Below are 16,465 nucleotides of genomic sequence, written 5' to 3'. Positions count from 1 at the left end.
CAGCCATAGGTCCCCGTCAGTGCTACTCAGAGGGGGGCCCCCAGACCACCAGCATCAGCATCCCCTAGAACCTGGTGAATATGCAGATTCTCAGGCTCCACCACCGACCTACTGAATCTGTGCTATAACAAGCCCTACAGGGCACCCTGACACCGCTCCTGTTTGCAGATCACTGATCTGAGCTCGATTACCTGGACAGAGGGGTAGAACGTTGGTTCTAAACCTGGGGTCCACGGACACCCAGGGAGTGCGGCTCAAATTCAAGGGGTCTGTGAACTTAGATGGAGAGAAAAATGGCATGTTTATTTTTATGAAGCTGTAACTTAGATTTAGCATTTTCTTCTGTGATGAATGTAGGCAATGAACCACAGTGGCATTAGCAGCACCCGTGACCTTGTCACCAAGAGAAACTGCCGATGTTCATATCACATTAAAATGGTCACAGATCATTTCAAGATGCTATTTACACTCATCACTGTTTTGAAATGACAGTAATTAGTTGACCCGCAACCAGGTCATTTACTGCAATAATAACAAAGCATATGCAAATGCTTTGATTTCTTTTAATTACTGTTTTAAAATATCATTTCCTTCCCTGTGATCCTATGTATTTTATGCAGTCAAAGCATTTTAAGCATCTAAAACATAAGAATGACATCACTGATGTCACTGTCCCTTGCTTATTTGTAGTGTTTTGGGATAGCTGGACTTCTCAATAAATACATAAAGATTACGTAATCTATAGATTAATAATATAGAAGATGTATAGATCCCTTTTATTTTTAATTTTCATTGAAATATAGTTGATTTAAAACATTGTGTTAGTTTCTGGTGTGCAGCAGGGTGATTCAGTGATATGTATATATATTCAGTTATGCATGTATAAATATATATTTTTTCATATTCTTTTTCATTAAAGGTTATTACAGGATAAAAAAAAAATAAAACATAGGTGTCACCAGCCTGGCAAAGGGTCCATGGCACCAAAAATAAGGATGTGGTTTGAGGACTGCTTCCTGGTGCACACCAGTGTTTAGCAGTGGGGAGGGAAGGAAGAAAGAGCAGCCAGATAGGAGGAAGTCAGGGTGGGGAGGGCCCCCCAAGTATCTGGAAGAGAACACATATCAAAGAGGAGGTCTGGTGCTGCGAGGACAGGGTGCACCACTGACCGTGTACAGCCAGGACAGCCCGCCGTGTTGGGGAGAACGGGCAGCTGCACAGCCACGTCCTGAGGATGCAGGCTGCAGAGGAGGGCCAGCCCCGGAGACGAGGGAAGGCCTCTGTGGGCACAGTGCAGGGAGGTGGGTGAATTGGTGATGGATCCAGCCTCCTGCTCTGCCTCCCATGCCCTCACTCTGCCCCCATCTATGCGTCTGGGGAACTGCTGCTCACCCATGGGTCCCGTTGACTTGGGTCCTTCAGGGGAAGCCCTCCCTCCCCTTCCCCTGACCACACACCCATCACGAGCCTTATCCGAACGCTCTTGTCCGTTTTACTCCCTGACTTCTTCTGACCATTGCCTCCCCAGCCCCGCCCCCGCCCCGCCCGGTTCATTCACTTATGTCACACTCTTGAGTGTTGACTGTGTGCCTGGCTCGACGCTTGGCACTGGGATGTGGTGAGGAGGGAAACAGCCATGGTCCCTGCCCTTGGTGGCACTTAATGATCTATTACGAGATGGCAGGTCAACAAGCAAGCAAATGTGGAATTTGATGAAGCAGCCAGGAAGAGAATGGGGTTGTTATGGTGGGGAATACAGACAGGAGGTCATCAGGGAAGGGATACCTGCGGGGTTGAAAGATGGGTGAAGATGAACAGACAGACATGCACACCTCCCAACTGTAGGGGCCTCCCTTGGCGGGTATGATCACCTGGGTTAAACAGATACCAATGCCCCAGATGGTGAAAAGGAGCGTTTTTTCACGTTTCCTCAGCACCCCAGAGAGGGTGGGCACAGGAAAGACAGTATGACCACCTAGGAGACGGCCCAGCACCACACTCTCCCCACCTTGGCAAATATGCCCAAGGCAGGCAGTGTTGGGGCCCCAGTGGCTCTGGCTGAACTGGAACTTGCTCTCTGGGGCCAGACAGACCCATGCCAGAGAATCCCGGTTGAATGACTGGGCAGTTTAGCCTCTCTGAGCCTCGGTTTTCTCATCTGTAAAATGGGAATGATTTTACTGCCCTCACAGATTGTGAGATGTGAACAAATGAAAATCCGTAAAGCATGTGTCCCAGTTGGGACAAATCAAGCCTCAGTGCCCTGCCCTGGGTGCTCGTCTCCGGTCAGTGGGAATGTCTATGATCGCATCAGCTGGCATCCACCATCACCCGGGTACAGGTGTGCTTGTAGAACGTGCATGGATGAGGAGGGCAGGGTATAGCTCAGTGGTAGAGTGCATGCGTGGTGTGCACAGGTCCTGGGTTCAATCGCCAGTGCCTCCATTAAAAAATAAATAAATCAGTAAATAAATCTAATTATCTCCACCCCTACCGCCCCAAAAAGAGACTGTGCGTGGATGACAACCACAAAGCGGGTCTTCTCTGGTCAGGGGAGGGCTGGGATTCTAGCAAAGAGTCACGCCAGCCCCCACCTTTTGGCTACCACCTCTTGGGTTCTCACCCAACCCTTTACCAGCAGTAATTCATTTAGTCCTTGCAACAATCCTGAGGAAACAGGCACAGGGGATTAAGTGAACTGTTCAAGGGCCAGCATCTCGGTGACATGTGTCCATTCATTCCAGGCCACGGGTCAGGCCAGCCTCTGCGCCCCACCCTTGGAGGCTCAGGGTTCTTGCCTTCCTGGAATTCTCAGTCAAGGGGTGCTCAGATAAGAAAGGCAGCCGTGTTGACGAGCGAGGTCTGCAGCTGGCCCCCACCCTTATATCTCCCAGCATCAGACTCACACTTGCCCCATGGCCCCCTTATCCATCCATCAGGAAATCAGATGTCAGAGTTCACATGTTTCAAGCCGCCCCAGCAGCCCAGCAGCCCTGCTCCTCGCTTAATCACGCAGCAACCCCAGGAGGACAGGACGGCCTGCGGCTTGGGGCCTGGCTCCTTCTATATGTTTTTAAAACCCATCAGAGACAATGACGTAGGTTCCTAAGTCACAGCGCTAAAAGCGTCGTCTTTTCTTTCTTCAGCCCAGCGTGTGCTGGCATGAGTCAGCCACCTGTGATGGATTCCGGGCCGAGGGGGAGTGGGTCACTGAGTCAGCCTTGCGGGGCAGCAGCGGGGGGCAGGCGTGCGGGAGCCAGCCTTCTTGACTCACCTAACTCTGGGAGCGTGAGGCCCAGGCCCCAAACCCGATTCTGAACTCTGCCCACAGCCTTGTCCCCGGGAGGCCCCGTGTCACTGCACAGAAAAGCTCTGAAGGACACACGCGGGGCATTGTTGCTGTCTTACTTCCGGGGGCGGTGGGCAACGGGGACTTGAGTTCTGACTTTGCCATGTGAAATTTTTGCAGTGAAAATATATCCAGGTGTTATTTATGTAACTAAAAATGAAGTTAAAAATATTTTTAAAATACAGTGTGTCTTTTCCCACACCCTGACCGTATACATCCTTGTTCCCTCTTCCGGGAGGGTCCTTCTCTCTTGGCTCAAACGCATTCATTCTCTGAACCCAACCCAGTAGCACCTGCCATTGACTTTGTATTCATCACCTCATTTAATCCTCACCCTTTGTGGTTAATTATCCCCATTTTGCTGATGGGGAAACTGAGGCCCAGACTGGTTGCTGACCTTGCCCAAGGCCCCCCAGCTGGGAAGCGGAGCCGGACCGGAGCCTGTACGTGGCACCCAGCGGCTACTCTGCCACGGGTAATTGGGCCCCTGAAGTGGGCGATGCTCTCCCTCCAGGGAGATCCTGCTGAGCTGTTGCTCCTGTTCACGCCAGACCCAGCGGGTTGCATCCTCCTCCGAGCCCCCTGGGCACCATTCAGCCCGTGGCACACTGCACGGTGAGCTCACTGAGGCAGGGCCATGCCCTGTGAGCCTGGGACCTCCCATGTCAGTCCAGAGCTCCGGTCCTCATGAAGACAAGACTATTCCAGGAGGAAGCCCACAACTTTGTGTTTGAGACAGGCATGCTTACAGAGTAAGCAGACTTTGATGGGCTGCTCTGTGCTAAGCCATAAGCCCTATTCCTTCCCCCAGTGCAGCTTGCTAAACCTTTGTTGAGCTGGAACGAAATAAACCCTGAGCTTTTCATTGTGATGTTGGGGTCTTTGCTAAACAGCCCCAGCTCCCTCTTATGCGTCTTTGTTTCCTGCTGCGGTCACTCCCCCAATCCTTTCTTTTATTCGGGGTTCACTAATACCAAATTCTTCTAGTTCCTTACACATGCCCACCACTGTGCAATTTCTGACCTCCGCACTTCATGCTGTTCCTTCTGCCCAGATGCTGTACCTTCTATTCCTGAGAAATGTGTACTCGTCTTTAGAGCCTTAGCATAGGGTGTTCTTTCCCCTGAGAAGCCGTCCCTGAACATCCCCAGCAGAACTGAGGGCCCCCCCCCCCCGCGGTCCTACGGTCTTTGCATCCCTCTGGTCCAGTGTGGGTCACGCAGTCTCATCTTCTGTTCCAAGCTGTGTCACAGCAAGCCCAGCAGGGGCTCTTCCAGGGCCAGGCTCTCGTCTGAGTCATCTCCCCAAGCCCGGCGCCTCCTGAAGGCCTGGCTCCACGTGGCCATCAGCCCAGGGCTGCTGAAGTTAATGGCCTCAGTTTTAATGTGTGATGTGAGCAGTTTTCTTCACTGCTCTGAGCCTCAGTTTCCTTTTCTATAAAATGGGAATTATCAGGCACCAAAGCCAAAAGTGATGTTTTAGGGAGTAAGGTCATTTACTCGTTCTTCCATTCATCCAGTACGTATTTACTGAGCGCCTGTTCCGTGCCAGGTGAATACAGTATCAAATCAGACAAAAATCCCCACCAGTGTGGTGTGTACATTCTTCTTATGGGAGGAGACAGGTGAAGACGAGATGAGGCCGGGTGGCAGGTGATGTGAGTGCTTTAGCAGGGTTAGGGGCTTGGGGGATGGGGGTCGGGGGCCCCAGAGCCGAGGCCAGAGGGAGAGCCTTGTGGAAGAGGGTTCTAGGAAGGGGACGCGGGCACAAAGGCCCGAGGTGGGACCTTGTTCCCGGTGCAGCAGGGAGGCCAGCGTGGCCAGAGGGAGAAAGCGGAGGAGGACTGGAGACGTGGCTTCAACTCAAGACACCAGAGGCCTTGAAGGGTCCTGAGCAGAGGAGTGACAGGATCAAATGCAGGTTCAAAAGGCCCCCTCTGGCAACTATTGGGTAAAGGCCTGGGGGCACCAGGGATGGAAGCTGGAAGCCCAGGAGGGAGGCTGCCTCCGCGTCCAGTCCAGGGGGGCAGTGGAGGCGGGAGGCGTCAGACACTGGGCATCTTGAAGGTGGAGCTGACAGCATCCCCTGATGGGTGGGACGTCAGTGTGCGAGAAGGACAGGGCCAGCGCAGCCGGGAGGAGAGGCCTTTTGGTGAAAGGGGAGGCCCCAGGAGAACCCACAGTCAGCTTTCATTCAGGCCCTCTCACTGGCGGCGCTCTGCGAGGCCTCGAGACCCAGGGAGCAAAGGAGGCCACTGCAGTCTCGCCTTTGAGGATCCCCCAGTCTAGGGTGACGGGGCAGGTTTGGGTGGCTGATGATGTTGATCTGGAGTTCGAGAAAGCTCTGTTAGTCTGCAGGCCTAGAGGTCGTTCCCTGACCCCTCTGGGGGGTGAACAGCTAGGGAGTTGATGGGGGCAGCTGCCTTTTCAAGCCCTAGTCTTGTGCCAGGTGCCCAGCTGGGCACTTCACGCACATCCTCCCACCCTAGAGCCCTGCATCCCCCTAGGGCAGCCACGGTTGTGACCCCCTTTCTACAGATGAGAGGGCTGAGGCTCAGAGAGGGCATGACTCCTACAAAGTCCCATGGCCCAGCTGGGATCCAAACCCAGATCTGTCTGAGCCCAGGGTGATGCCCTGCAGCCCACCCTCTGGGGCAGCCAACTCAACTCCTGAAACTTGCATCTCTCCCCCAGGTCCCGGGCAACTTCCACGTGTCCACACACAGTGCCACAGCACAGCCACAGAACCCGGACATGACCCACATCATCCATAAACTCTCCTTTGGGGACACGCTACAGGTGAGCGGAGCACACTCAAGGCGGCGCAGCTGGGGGTGGGCATCCAGGGGCCGCATCACCAGAGGCTTCTGCCCTCCCTGGGCGCAGAGAGATGCCCTCCAAGGGGGTCCCCCCTCTTCGAGCCTCTGCTCCGTCAAACAGCCCCTGTATTACTTCTGAACATACGGCTGCCGTGTTGTCAATGCTGCACTGAACGCAGAACCTCAGCTTGAGACCAGGGCCTGGGGGAAAGGACTCACCTTCATGAGCAAGTACTCAGTGTTAGTGCTTTCTGTCTGCCAGGGCAGCCTGATGAGGCAGGAGGGGACACCGCATTTTACAGACCTGGAGCTGGGTCCAGAGAAGCCATTTGTCCAGGGTCCCCCAGCAGGTGTGTCTGACCCCAGAGTCCAGCACACTGGCCACCGCACTGTCAGTGCCCACGTCCACCACATAGGCGTGAATGAAGTATTCTGAAAGTCCTTGCGATTTTGATGGAGAGGCCACCTCCAGCAGGCCCCGCCCGCAGTCTCCTCCTCATGCAGATACTGAGCCCTGATCTCTGCCGGCTGCAGGCAGGGGAGCTGTGACTCTCCCTGTCTCTACCCCCAGCACCACAGGGCCGCAGGAGAATTGTTGCACCCTGTGTGACAAAGAGGGACTCAAGGCTCAGAAGCAGAAGAAACTGCTCCAGCCACAGCGCTGGCTTTGCAACCCCAGCTCCTGACCCCAAGCCTTGCTTGATGAGAACCCTGCTTCCTGGTTGAGGTTGCTAGGTGGGTGCCCTCCAGGCACGGTGATGTGAACATGGGGCACACACAGGCCCATGAGCACACGCACACACACTGTTCTAACACCCGTGTGCACACGTCTGCTCAGACTCACGCACACACTCATCAGACACGCACTGAAAGGTGTACCCTGGCATATGCGTGCTTGTATATGTACTGAGACCACACTCTGAGCACACACACCACATGTGCACACACTCACACCCACTCAGACCTCACACAAACACAGCGCACACACCCAGGTGTACAACTTTCTCGTAAGCATCCCCTGCCCCCTGCCCAGCACAGTCATCCCTGCACACACACCTCACCCAGAGATACGCACAGACTCACCCGGGCGGGAACATCTCACACACAGACCCACACGCACTCACTCCTGCTCACACTGCCCCTCTTACGTGAACCTGCCGCGTGCATCCACCTGCCGCAAGAATGCCTGATGCCGGCTGAATGCTTTGTGTGCGCCGAGCAGCTTACTTCACAAGCACGATCCTCTTTCACTCTGTCAGCAGCCCCAGAGGTAGATACTATATTGTCCCCATTTTTCAAATGAGGAAACTGAGGCACAGGGAGTGTGCAGCCTGTTACAGAGCCTGGGTCTGAATCCAGAGTCTGGCTGCGGACTGCACGGCGGGTCCCGCCTCCAGTAAGCTGTCCCTCAAGCACATGTGCGCTCTCACGCTTCCGTCCCTCCACGTTTCTCCCGCCGCTTTCCCGGGGCATCTTGTGCCCAGCAGGAGTGGCCCTGTCATTGCCTTCCCAGTCCCTTTGGAGGCCCCAGAGGTTTTCCTCTTGGGGACAGGGCATAGAAACAGAGAAGGCCTGGGCTCCCTGGGCCGGACTTGCTGTCCACACACTCCGTGAAGCACGTCCTACCCTGGGACCGTGGGCTCACTCCCTGCAGGCGGATTCACGCAGGATTCACACCACTGCTCCATCCAGAGGACTACTGTGTGCCAGTTCCCCACTTGCTTTTCTGGGTTCACATACTGGCTCCACCACTTACCAGTTGTGTGACCTTGGACAAATTATTCTTACTAAGCCTCAGTTATCTCACCTGTAAAATGGGGACAATGATTGTACCTGCCTCATAGGACTGTAGTGAAGATAAAATGAGCTAATGGCACGTGAAGCTCTTAGAATTGCCTCGCACAGAGTCAGCGGTCAGTGAAATGACCTATGAGCATTGTCACCCGCGCCCTCACTCTGCACCAGGCCCTGCAGGATAAGATGTTGCTGGCCCACAGGGGCTCATACAGCCATGGGGAGACAGACGTGGGGTGGTCCCCAGCCCACTGAGGCAGGAGCTGACACATCCCAGGCAGGGCTGAAGCCCATAGAAAGAGCACCCACCTGCCGTGGGGAAGATGGGCCATGAGGCAAGGCTGCAGGTAGGGAGGTGAGGGAAGGGCTGTAACCAAGGCCAGGGGATGGGACCCAACTGAGGCAGGGCAGGGGGAGGAGAGGAGAAGGGGGCAGTCTTGCACTGCTGTCGGCCACTGCAGAACAGGAGGACAGTAACAGCCTTCTGCTCGGTCCTTATGGTGGAAATAGGATTTTTCAAAAATGTAGCACACTTAGCTGAGGGTCCAACTACCCATCGGTAACCCATCCATCCATTCAGCAAATATTTACTGAGTATCTGCTATATGCCAGTTCTTGCACACATTGGTGAGGACGAGTGTGGTCCCTGCCCACGTGGAGTATATAGTCCAGAGGAGCAGACAGAAAGTAATCAAATAATGTGAGATAAAACGCTGATGCGCGATGATGTGAGGGAACATTCCAGCACTCTTGTCTCCACAAGCACCATCCTCTTGGGTGAGAAACAAAGTCTTTAGATGGTCGATCCCTAGGCTGCAATGAACAAACTTCCCTTTGGGCTTGTTGAGTGCACCGTTCTGTTAAGTGCTCAGTGAACATCAGCCATCTGAAACCAGAATCAGGTGTCAGGTTCCCCACTGTTCCTGGAGTGGCCCTCCCTGTAGGAGCCTGTCCCCTCCTACCTCTCTGACCTCTTTCCTTCCACTCCTTACCCTCTTCCTCTCTAGGGCCACATGGGCTCTGTCTGTTTCTCAGTCTCCAGACTCACGTTTGCATGTGCTGCTTGTCTGATTAACTTTCCACTTTCCTACAGACCGTGGTGTCCGTGTCACTTCCTCCAGGAAGCCCTCCAGGATATCCAGCTCGGCAGCCCCCATTAGTCAAATCCATGGTGACATGCCCTGTGTACTGGGCATGCTTTGTCCTGCCTTAGATTCTCCTTGAGGCTGACCTGGTGTCCCACTGTCCTCGGAGGAGAGGTGGGATGTGCCCTTCAGCCCCACTTTACAGCAGCCACTGCCAGGGCAACACCACGGGGCCGGCTGCCTAGAGGAGAAATCTCTTCACAGCTGCTATACATTCCCCACAGCAGACGAGGTGGGAGGCCAGCAGCCCGGGTCCTCTTTCAGAGGGCTGTGTGGTCTCAGGAGGAGCATACTGGGACCCAGCGCAGCTTTACTTGAGTTTTCTGCGTGGTCTGATGGAAAGAGCCCAGGCTTGAGGTCAGATAGACCTGAGTTCAGAGTTCAGTTCAGCCACTTATCAGTGGTTTGGTGCTTCTCCAAACCTTGACTTGCTCTTCTGTAAAATGGGCCCATGGTACCTCATTAGGGGCATTCAATGAGATGACACTAGGTACACAGGCCCGAATGCCTCATAGTTGTAAGTGCTCAAGATGGTAAGCAAGCTAGTGCCTCCTGGGTTCCAGGCCTCTGCTGTGTCTGTGTCTTGCTCCCCACAACTTCTCTAGAGACAGACCACACTGGATCTCCGTTTTACACATGGACAGGGTCCCGGGACCAGGTGGCACCTGGTCATTCCCCCACAGCCAAGGCCAGGCCTAGAGGTGGCAGCATCCTGGGGTCAGTCCCTCTCTGTGCTTCTCCACAGGTCCAGAACGTCCACGGAGCCTTCAACGCGCTCGGGGGAGCAGACAGACTCACCTCCAACCGTATGTATCTCATGCCTGCACTGGGAACAGCTTTCTGGCCCGGGTTTCCCAGGGCCGCAGAGAGGGAGTGCGGGAGAACGGAGGCAGCCTCGCTGTGAGCCAAGCTGTTCACGCTTCCTTCCCGCTGCTGGCCTGAGAGGCAGTGGAAAGATCCGTATCTTACAGAGAAGGGAAGGAAAATGACCTGGAGCCGGGGAGTTGTGGCGCGCCCCATGAATACCGGCTGTTACAGTATTATTATTATCATCACTGCCACATAGTGGTTCTTGGTTGAGATAATCACCCTAGATCCCACAGGGAGTGATGACACAGCCAGAATTCATCCTGGCTCCAGGTGGCACCCAGGAGAACAGGGCTGTGGGTGGCTCAGTCAGGTCAGGCCACCTGGGCGGCCCCCACCCCGCCCCCCTCCTGCGTGGGCCCCTCCCACCCACAAATGGCCCCTCCCTGAACCGTCTCTTTCCTGGGCTCCCTGGCACCTCGGCCCAGATTAAAGAGAGTGCCACGTCTTTACACACCAGCAGAAGAGCGTGCATACCTAGACACACGCACACACACGCGTGAGGCCTGAACGGAACGGGTCTGGGAGGTCTGTCCGCTCAAGTGGATCCGCCCTCTGGATCCTGCAGGACGGTTACCAAGACTTTTCTTTTCTCACCAGAGCTCACCTTGCCCCCAGATGTCTTTAATCACTTCTTAAAATATATTTCTAAGCAGACCTTAGAGATATTGCAGATCTGTTTCTGGACCACCTCAGTGAAGCAAATATCACAGTTAAAGCGAGTTACACAAATTTTTTGATTTCCGAGTGCATGGAAAAGTTATGTTTACACTATGCTGCAGTCTGTTAAGTGTGCAGTAGCATTATATCTTTTAAAACAGTGGAAATACCTTAATGTTAAAAATCCTTTATCGCTTAAAAAAAAATGCTAACCATCATCTGACAAGTTGCCACAAACTTCAATTTGCTAAAAAAAAAAAAAAATCAGTATCTGCGAAGAGCAATAAAGCAAAACAATAAAAGGAGCCGAACCTCCATGACCTGTCCCCGCCCCAACCACTCAAGCTTTTCATTTCCCCGTGTCGCTGGGGATCCTTGTCCGTGAGCGGAAGTTGGTTTTTCCGAACACAGATAGCAGCCGACCTTCTGACTTTGGTACATGGTGTTACTACAAAACCACAGTTCGGGTACAGTTTTTCCTCTGGTGACAGAGCCACGGTTGCCCACCTAGCAGCTCTGCGGTGCTTTATTAAGGCACTCTGTCTTTTCATGGAAAGTGTCTGTTCCTGGTTTTCAGCAGTGCAGTGATGCCCCCGAGACTGATGGAATTTGCTTTACCAGTAAGCAACATTACCGCGTTGCTTCCCACTGGGTCCGTGCCCTTTCAGGCTGCCTCCAGCGGCGCCTGAGTGTGTGACAGTCGCTCCTGGCTTTCACGCAGGTGTCTGATGCTAAGGGAAGGCGTCGATTCTTCGTATGGGGGGGTAGTCATCGTGGTTGTGTGAGGGCAGCGTGTGGTCCCAAGGGGGGCCGCCCACCTGCTTGCAGCTCGCACTGGCCCCTGGCTGCCTGCTGTTGGAAGAGGCTCAAGCTTGGAAGACCTCAGAGTGTGCAAGCCGATGGAGGACGTGGGCAGAAAGCCTTGCCTGCTCCTGGGCTCCCGAACAAAGCCATCTCAGGCCGCATCCGTGGAGAGAGAGCTGCGTTAGATCAGGCGGCAGACCGCCAGGGTAGGGCGGCCTCTCATCTCCTCAGCCCTGCAGCCCGGTCGCCCACACTGGGCGCTTCGCCTCTGCGGGTCCCTCTGCTCCCAGGTCTCCCACAGGGGCTGCTTCTTGTCATTCAGGTCTCAGCTCAAATGCCACCACCTCAGAGAGGCCCTTCCTGACCACCTTATCTACAGTCACCCCCACGCCCAGCAACAGACCTGTTTTTCTTCTTTGTGCAGACCAATCTGAAGATACTGTGACTGTTGATGTTTTAGCTGTGATGATGGCATTAAGGTGGTGGTGGTGGTTTTTTTTAAGAGTCTTTTCTTGAGACATAATGAAAATATCTGTGGATGAATTGATGTGATGTCTGGGATTTGCTTCAAAATAAAATGAAGGAGGAGGAGCAGTAGGGCAGAGAGGAAGCAAAATTGGACATGTGTTGTTGATTGCTGAGGCTGGAGAATGGGTACCTGCATGTTCCTCAGTACAGTTCCCCGTATATGTTTGAATTTTTCCATAGTAAGATGTTTGGAGGGAGGGAGGGAGCGGGAGGGGCACGTGGGCCCGCCTGGATCAGGTTGGAGCCAGCAGCCCCAAGGAAGGGTCCTCTGCCCAGGAACCCACGTGGGTGTCATTAGGTGCTGTGTTTCCAGTGGCGTTTGGCAAATTGTACCAAAGGCCTTAAAAATGGTCACTGCCTTTGAGTCATCAATTCTACTCATAGGAGAGTGAGCTCAGGGAACGATTAAGAGAATGTGCATGGATTTAGGGAGATAATGGTCATTAGGTCATTGTTTATAGGAGTGAAAATGAGCCACAGCATCAGTGTCTAGCCCCAGAGCCTGGTTATGCACATTGTACGTGGCCACACTGTGGGGCACGTGCGGCTGCGGACGGTCCTGTGTCAGAACCTCGCTGGTGTTCAGGCAGCAAACAGTTACTGAGCACCTACTGTGTGCCTGGCACTGTGGGAGGGGATACGATGGTGGATAAAACCAGTGAGGTAGAGCTTGCACTGTGTCTCAGACCTGAAACACTGCCTAGGGTGTTCAGTGCTCAGAAGAAGGTTCAGTATGATCCAGTTTTAGGGAAACATAAATATACATATAAATAGAAATCTGGTAGTTTATACATGAGGATGTGAACCTACAGTTTTCTGTGAAGAGTGGATTTGTGGGTGATGTTTTTTTCTTTACGATCACCTGTGTATCGCGCAAGTTGTAACAGAACCATTATAGGTGTGATGTTCATAAGGCATCACTCTCTTGTTCCTCCAAGTTTTTAATGAGGGGCGATGGGCATTTGGGCTTCTGGTTTAAAATGCAGATTCTTGTGGGGGGAGGGTGTAGCTCAGTGGTAGAGCACGTGCTAAGCATGCACGAGGTCCTGGGTTCAATCCCCAGTACCTCCATTAGATAAATAAACCTAATTACCTCCCCCTTCAAGAAAAAAAAAGTCTAAAAAAGATTTTTTAATTAAAAAAAGGCAGATTCTGACCCCCACGCCAGACCCAGTGAGCAGAATCTTCAGTGGTGAGGCCCAGGTGTCTACCTTTTAAATCCTGGTGGCCTCAGTGCTCCTGATAGCTGAGCGTTGGCGGTGTTGAGCAGAGGGCGGTTGGGGTCCTCATGGGCTTAGCCCTGACGCTGCAGGACTTTTCCGAAGTTTTTAGAGGAGTCGGATCTCAAGGCAGTTCAGAAAACACTGTCCTTTCCTTACTAAGATGTGGTACTGGCAGGAAGAGGCAGGGGACGCCGTCTGCGTCCCCTGCCCTCTTACAGAAGATGAGTTCTAGGAAACAGGAGTGACTCAGCCAGAAGACCAGGAGTAGAGCCCATAAGCCTAAATTTCTGTGTTTTAGCTGCATGGCCCCTGACCCCAGATTCTAGAAGGCAGGAACAGAGGGGCCCTTGAGCTCTCCCTAGCATCCCAGAAGGCCCGAGGGAATACACCTTTCCCGGGTGGTATCAGCAGCTCTGGGCCAGCGATCTATCAGCTGAGCAGTTTGATTCCGGTTACCTCATGCTTATCAGAAGCTGAGTCATCTGTTCTTCCATTCATGCCTCTGACCAGTCATCCCTCCATCCGTTCATTCATTCAATAAGCATTTGCCACTGTCCACTCTGTACCAAGCTCTGCACAGGGTTCTGGGGACACGGAGATGAGTAAGGCTCGGTCCCTGACCACCGCCGCCTCCTCCATCCAGCGAGGAGGGGGTAAGAGTTTCAGTGGAAGATGACAGGACTGAGTAGAGCGAGAACTGATCTCCCATTAATTGAAAATGGGGGGAAAAATTAATCAGTTCTTTATAGATGCAGTTTTTCTGGTCGGTGGGCTCTTTTTAAAAACATAAACCCAGTTTGTTTCAAAAGTAGCAATATTCAAACAGGATCAGAGGGTGCACAGTGACATGTGATCTTTTTCAAATGCTGCCTTCCTCCCCAGAGACTACAATTGCTAATTGTTTCTTGGGCATCTTTCCAGAAAATTCTTCTGTGTATTCATGCCTATAGAGAGAAGAGTGGGTCTTCCCTGCCCCCAGTACACGGAAACACGTGATTTCCCCTTGTCTGTGACTTAGTTCTTTACACTTCAAAATACCTCTTGGAGAGTGGCCTCTCCCAGCACCCTCTCTTCAACAGTTTCCCTGTTCTTTATTTTTAATGGAGGTACTGGAGATTGAACCTGGGGCCTCATGCATGCTCAGCATGTGCTCTACCACTGAGCCAAACCCTCCCTCCCCCTAACAGCCCTATTGAGGGAACTTTGGGTTGTTTCTAGAATTTATTATTGTATGCAGTGCAGGAGTAAAGACCCTGATGGGTGGAGGTGTCCATCAATTCCTGGTGTCCAGAGGGAGAAAATGAGGAAGTGTCGTTTGGTGGTGAAACTGTGGAGGCTGAATCCCCTCGATGCCAAGCAGGCTTAGGGTTGGAATGACCTAGAAAGAGCTGCCTGCTGGGCAGTGCCCATCCCCCTGCTTCATGCCGCTCTGTCCTTCCCGCAGCCCTCGCCTCCCACGACTACATCTTGAAGATCGTGCCCACGGTTTACGAGGACAAGAGTGGCAAGCAGCGGTACTCCTACCAGTACACGGTGGCCAACAAGGTACCCCAGCGGCAGCTGCGCCCAGCTGCGTGCAATTGCGCCCTCTGCTGGCTGAGAGCGGAGGTGACACGTGTCTGGGCATGCTTTCCTCTGTTTTCCTTCACCGGGCTTTTCCTGGGGTAGGGTGCTCTGGCCTGGCTCTGTCCCTGGGTAAAGATGGGAGGCCAGCCTCAGAGTCAAGGGGAAGAAATCTCACCAGGAGATAGTGTGTGGTCTGTTTGAGAAAGAGCAGGCGGGTGGCCTGCCCCAAAGGTCCATCCCCACAGCCCCTGCATCTGGCCCCAGTCCTTAAGATACAGGACCCTGATTGGTTAGCACAGAACAGATGCTCTGGCTCTTAGGGCACAAGCTTTATCCAAAATCATGATGCCCTTGAATCACACCAGATGGCCATTGGTTAGCAGGTATGTCCCAGGACCCCAACACTCAGAGTCACGGAGAAGCAGGCAGGTCTTGGTGGAAAGCAGAGCACAGTCAGAACCAGCAGAACAGGGTGACAGACAGTTTCAAACCGAAATAGCCTCAGCTTCCACGAGATGACCCTGCCCATGGGACATGAATGCTTGAAACCGGTTGGTTGAGCCCCCCCCCCCCAGATAGACCCCCTTCCTATCAGGAGTCTCCTTTCTCTTCTGTTCCAAGACTGTGCAAACCCCTTATAAGTGATATATTGTTTGGCTCTAATAATAATCACAGTAAGAGTAGCAGTTACCATTTATGGGGTGCTTTCCGCAAGCTGGACATTGTGCTACGCGCTCTGCCTCCAACATCTTTTTCAGTCATCATGACAGCTCTGACATTGGGACTGTTATTGTCCCCATTGTACAGATTTGGCCACTGAGGTGCTGAGAGGTGGTCCTGGAGCTATAAAGTGGCTGAGTGGGTCTTAGAACCAGCTTCTCCTCCGGCTCCAGAATCTGGCCTCTTGATCACATCACCTACTCAGTCTGAAAGAGAGGCCTCTGAGTCTGCCGGGCTGGGAGCTACTCTCTCTCGGGGGACTTGGGGTCCCCCTTCTCTGATCCACCTGCGCTGATGCTCCGGTGTAGCTGGAGCAGACGTCCTTTTTCTCGGAGGGCATCTCGCTGGGACCCTCAAGTGCTGACAGCATCTGACAGATGGGAGAAGGCGGAGGCAGACTGAGCAGAAAGAGCGAGGGCTGGGGAGCAAACTTCCGGCTCAAAGCCAGCGCAGTCACTCACCGGCTCTGGGACCTGGGACAAGTCACATAACCGCTCTGTGCCTTAGTGTACTCACTTTATAAATGGGGATGGTGCCCGCCTCATAAGGTCGCCATCCAATGAGGCAATGCTTTTAAAACTAGCTAGCCCACGAAGAAGGCCTTGGGTAAATGGGACCTACTGCTGCTTTTTTTTTTTTGCTTTTTGTTTTCCTCCGTCCGTCAGCACTGGGCTATGGCCCCATCAGCTCTCCCTGGAGAAAACTGATCTTGTTTTGCCCAAGTCTCCTTCCCCTGAGGCTTTGGCGAAGGCCCAGTGGCCAGAACTGCTTGCTCAGCCCTCTGTGGCCTTGGCCCAGCCTGCCCCTTGAGTGAGGGCGGCTGCGCCCATCCGGGGCCGCTGGCTCCCCAGCAGAGGGCACGTCCCAGGGTTGTCCCCAGAGAAGCCACAGGGCTTAGGTCTTAGTATTTGGGGTTGGGGCATTAGTTTGGTCTCCAGTTACTGTAGACGAGTGAGAGTAGCCCCGAGGTTTCCAGCGTTCTGAAGTGGAC

At 53.4% G+C, this 16,465-nt stretch overlaps 1 protein-coding gene across 4 annotated transcripts in view; it reads left to right on the top strand.

Annotated features, from left to right (window-relative positions):
• ERGIC1 (endoplasmic reticulum-golgi intermediate compartment 1) overlaps positions 1-16,465 on the top strand; it is a 99,936-nt gene that overhangs the window by 68,389 nt on the left and 15,082 nt on the right. For 3 of the 4 annotated variants that reach the window (XM_032465084.1, XM_032465087.1, XM_032465086.1), the window contains 3 exons: positions 6,043-6,147; positions 9,852-9,912; positions 14,633-14,733. In XM_032465084.1, coding sequence (XP_032320975.1) covers positions 6,043-6,147; positions 9,852-9,912; positions 14,633-14,733 — 267 coding nt within the window. The remainder of the gene's footprint in view (positions 1-6,042; positions 6,148-9,851; positions 9,913-14,632; positions 14,734-16,465) is intronic. The other variant, XM_032465085.1, reaches the window with a different exon arrangement.

The sequence above is a fragment of the Camelus ferus genome, chromosome 22, assembly GCF_009834535.1.
Source record: "Camelus ferus isolate YT-003-E chromosome 22, BCGSAC_Cfer_1.0, whole genome shotgun sequence".
Lineage (NCBI taxonomy): Eukaryota > Metazoa > Chordata > Mammalia > Artiodactyla > Camelidae > Camelus > Camelus ferus.
The sequence above is the reverse complement of the archived record's forward strand: the minus strand, read 5'-3'. Positions and strand labels throughout refer to the sequence as shown.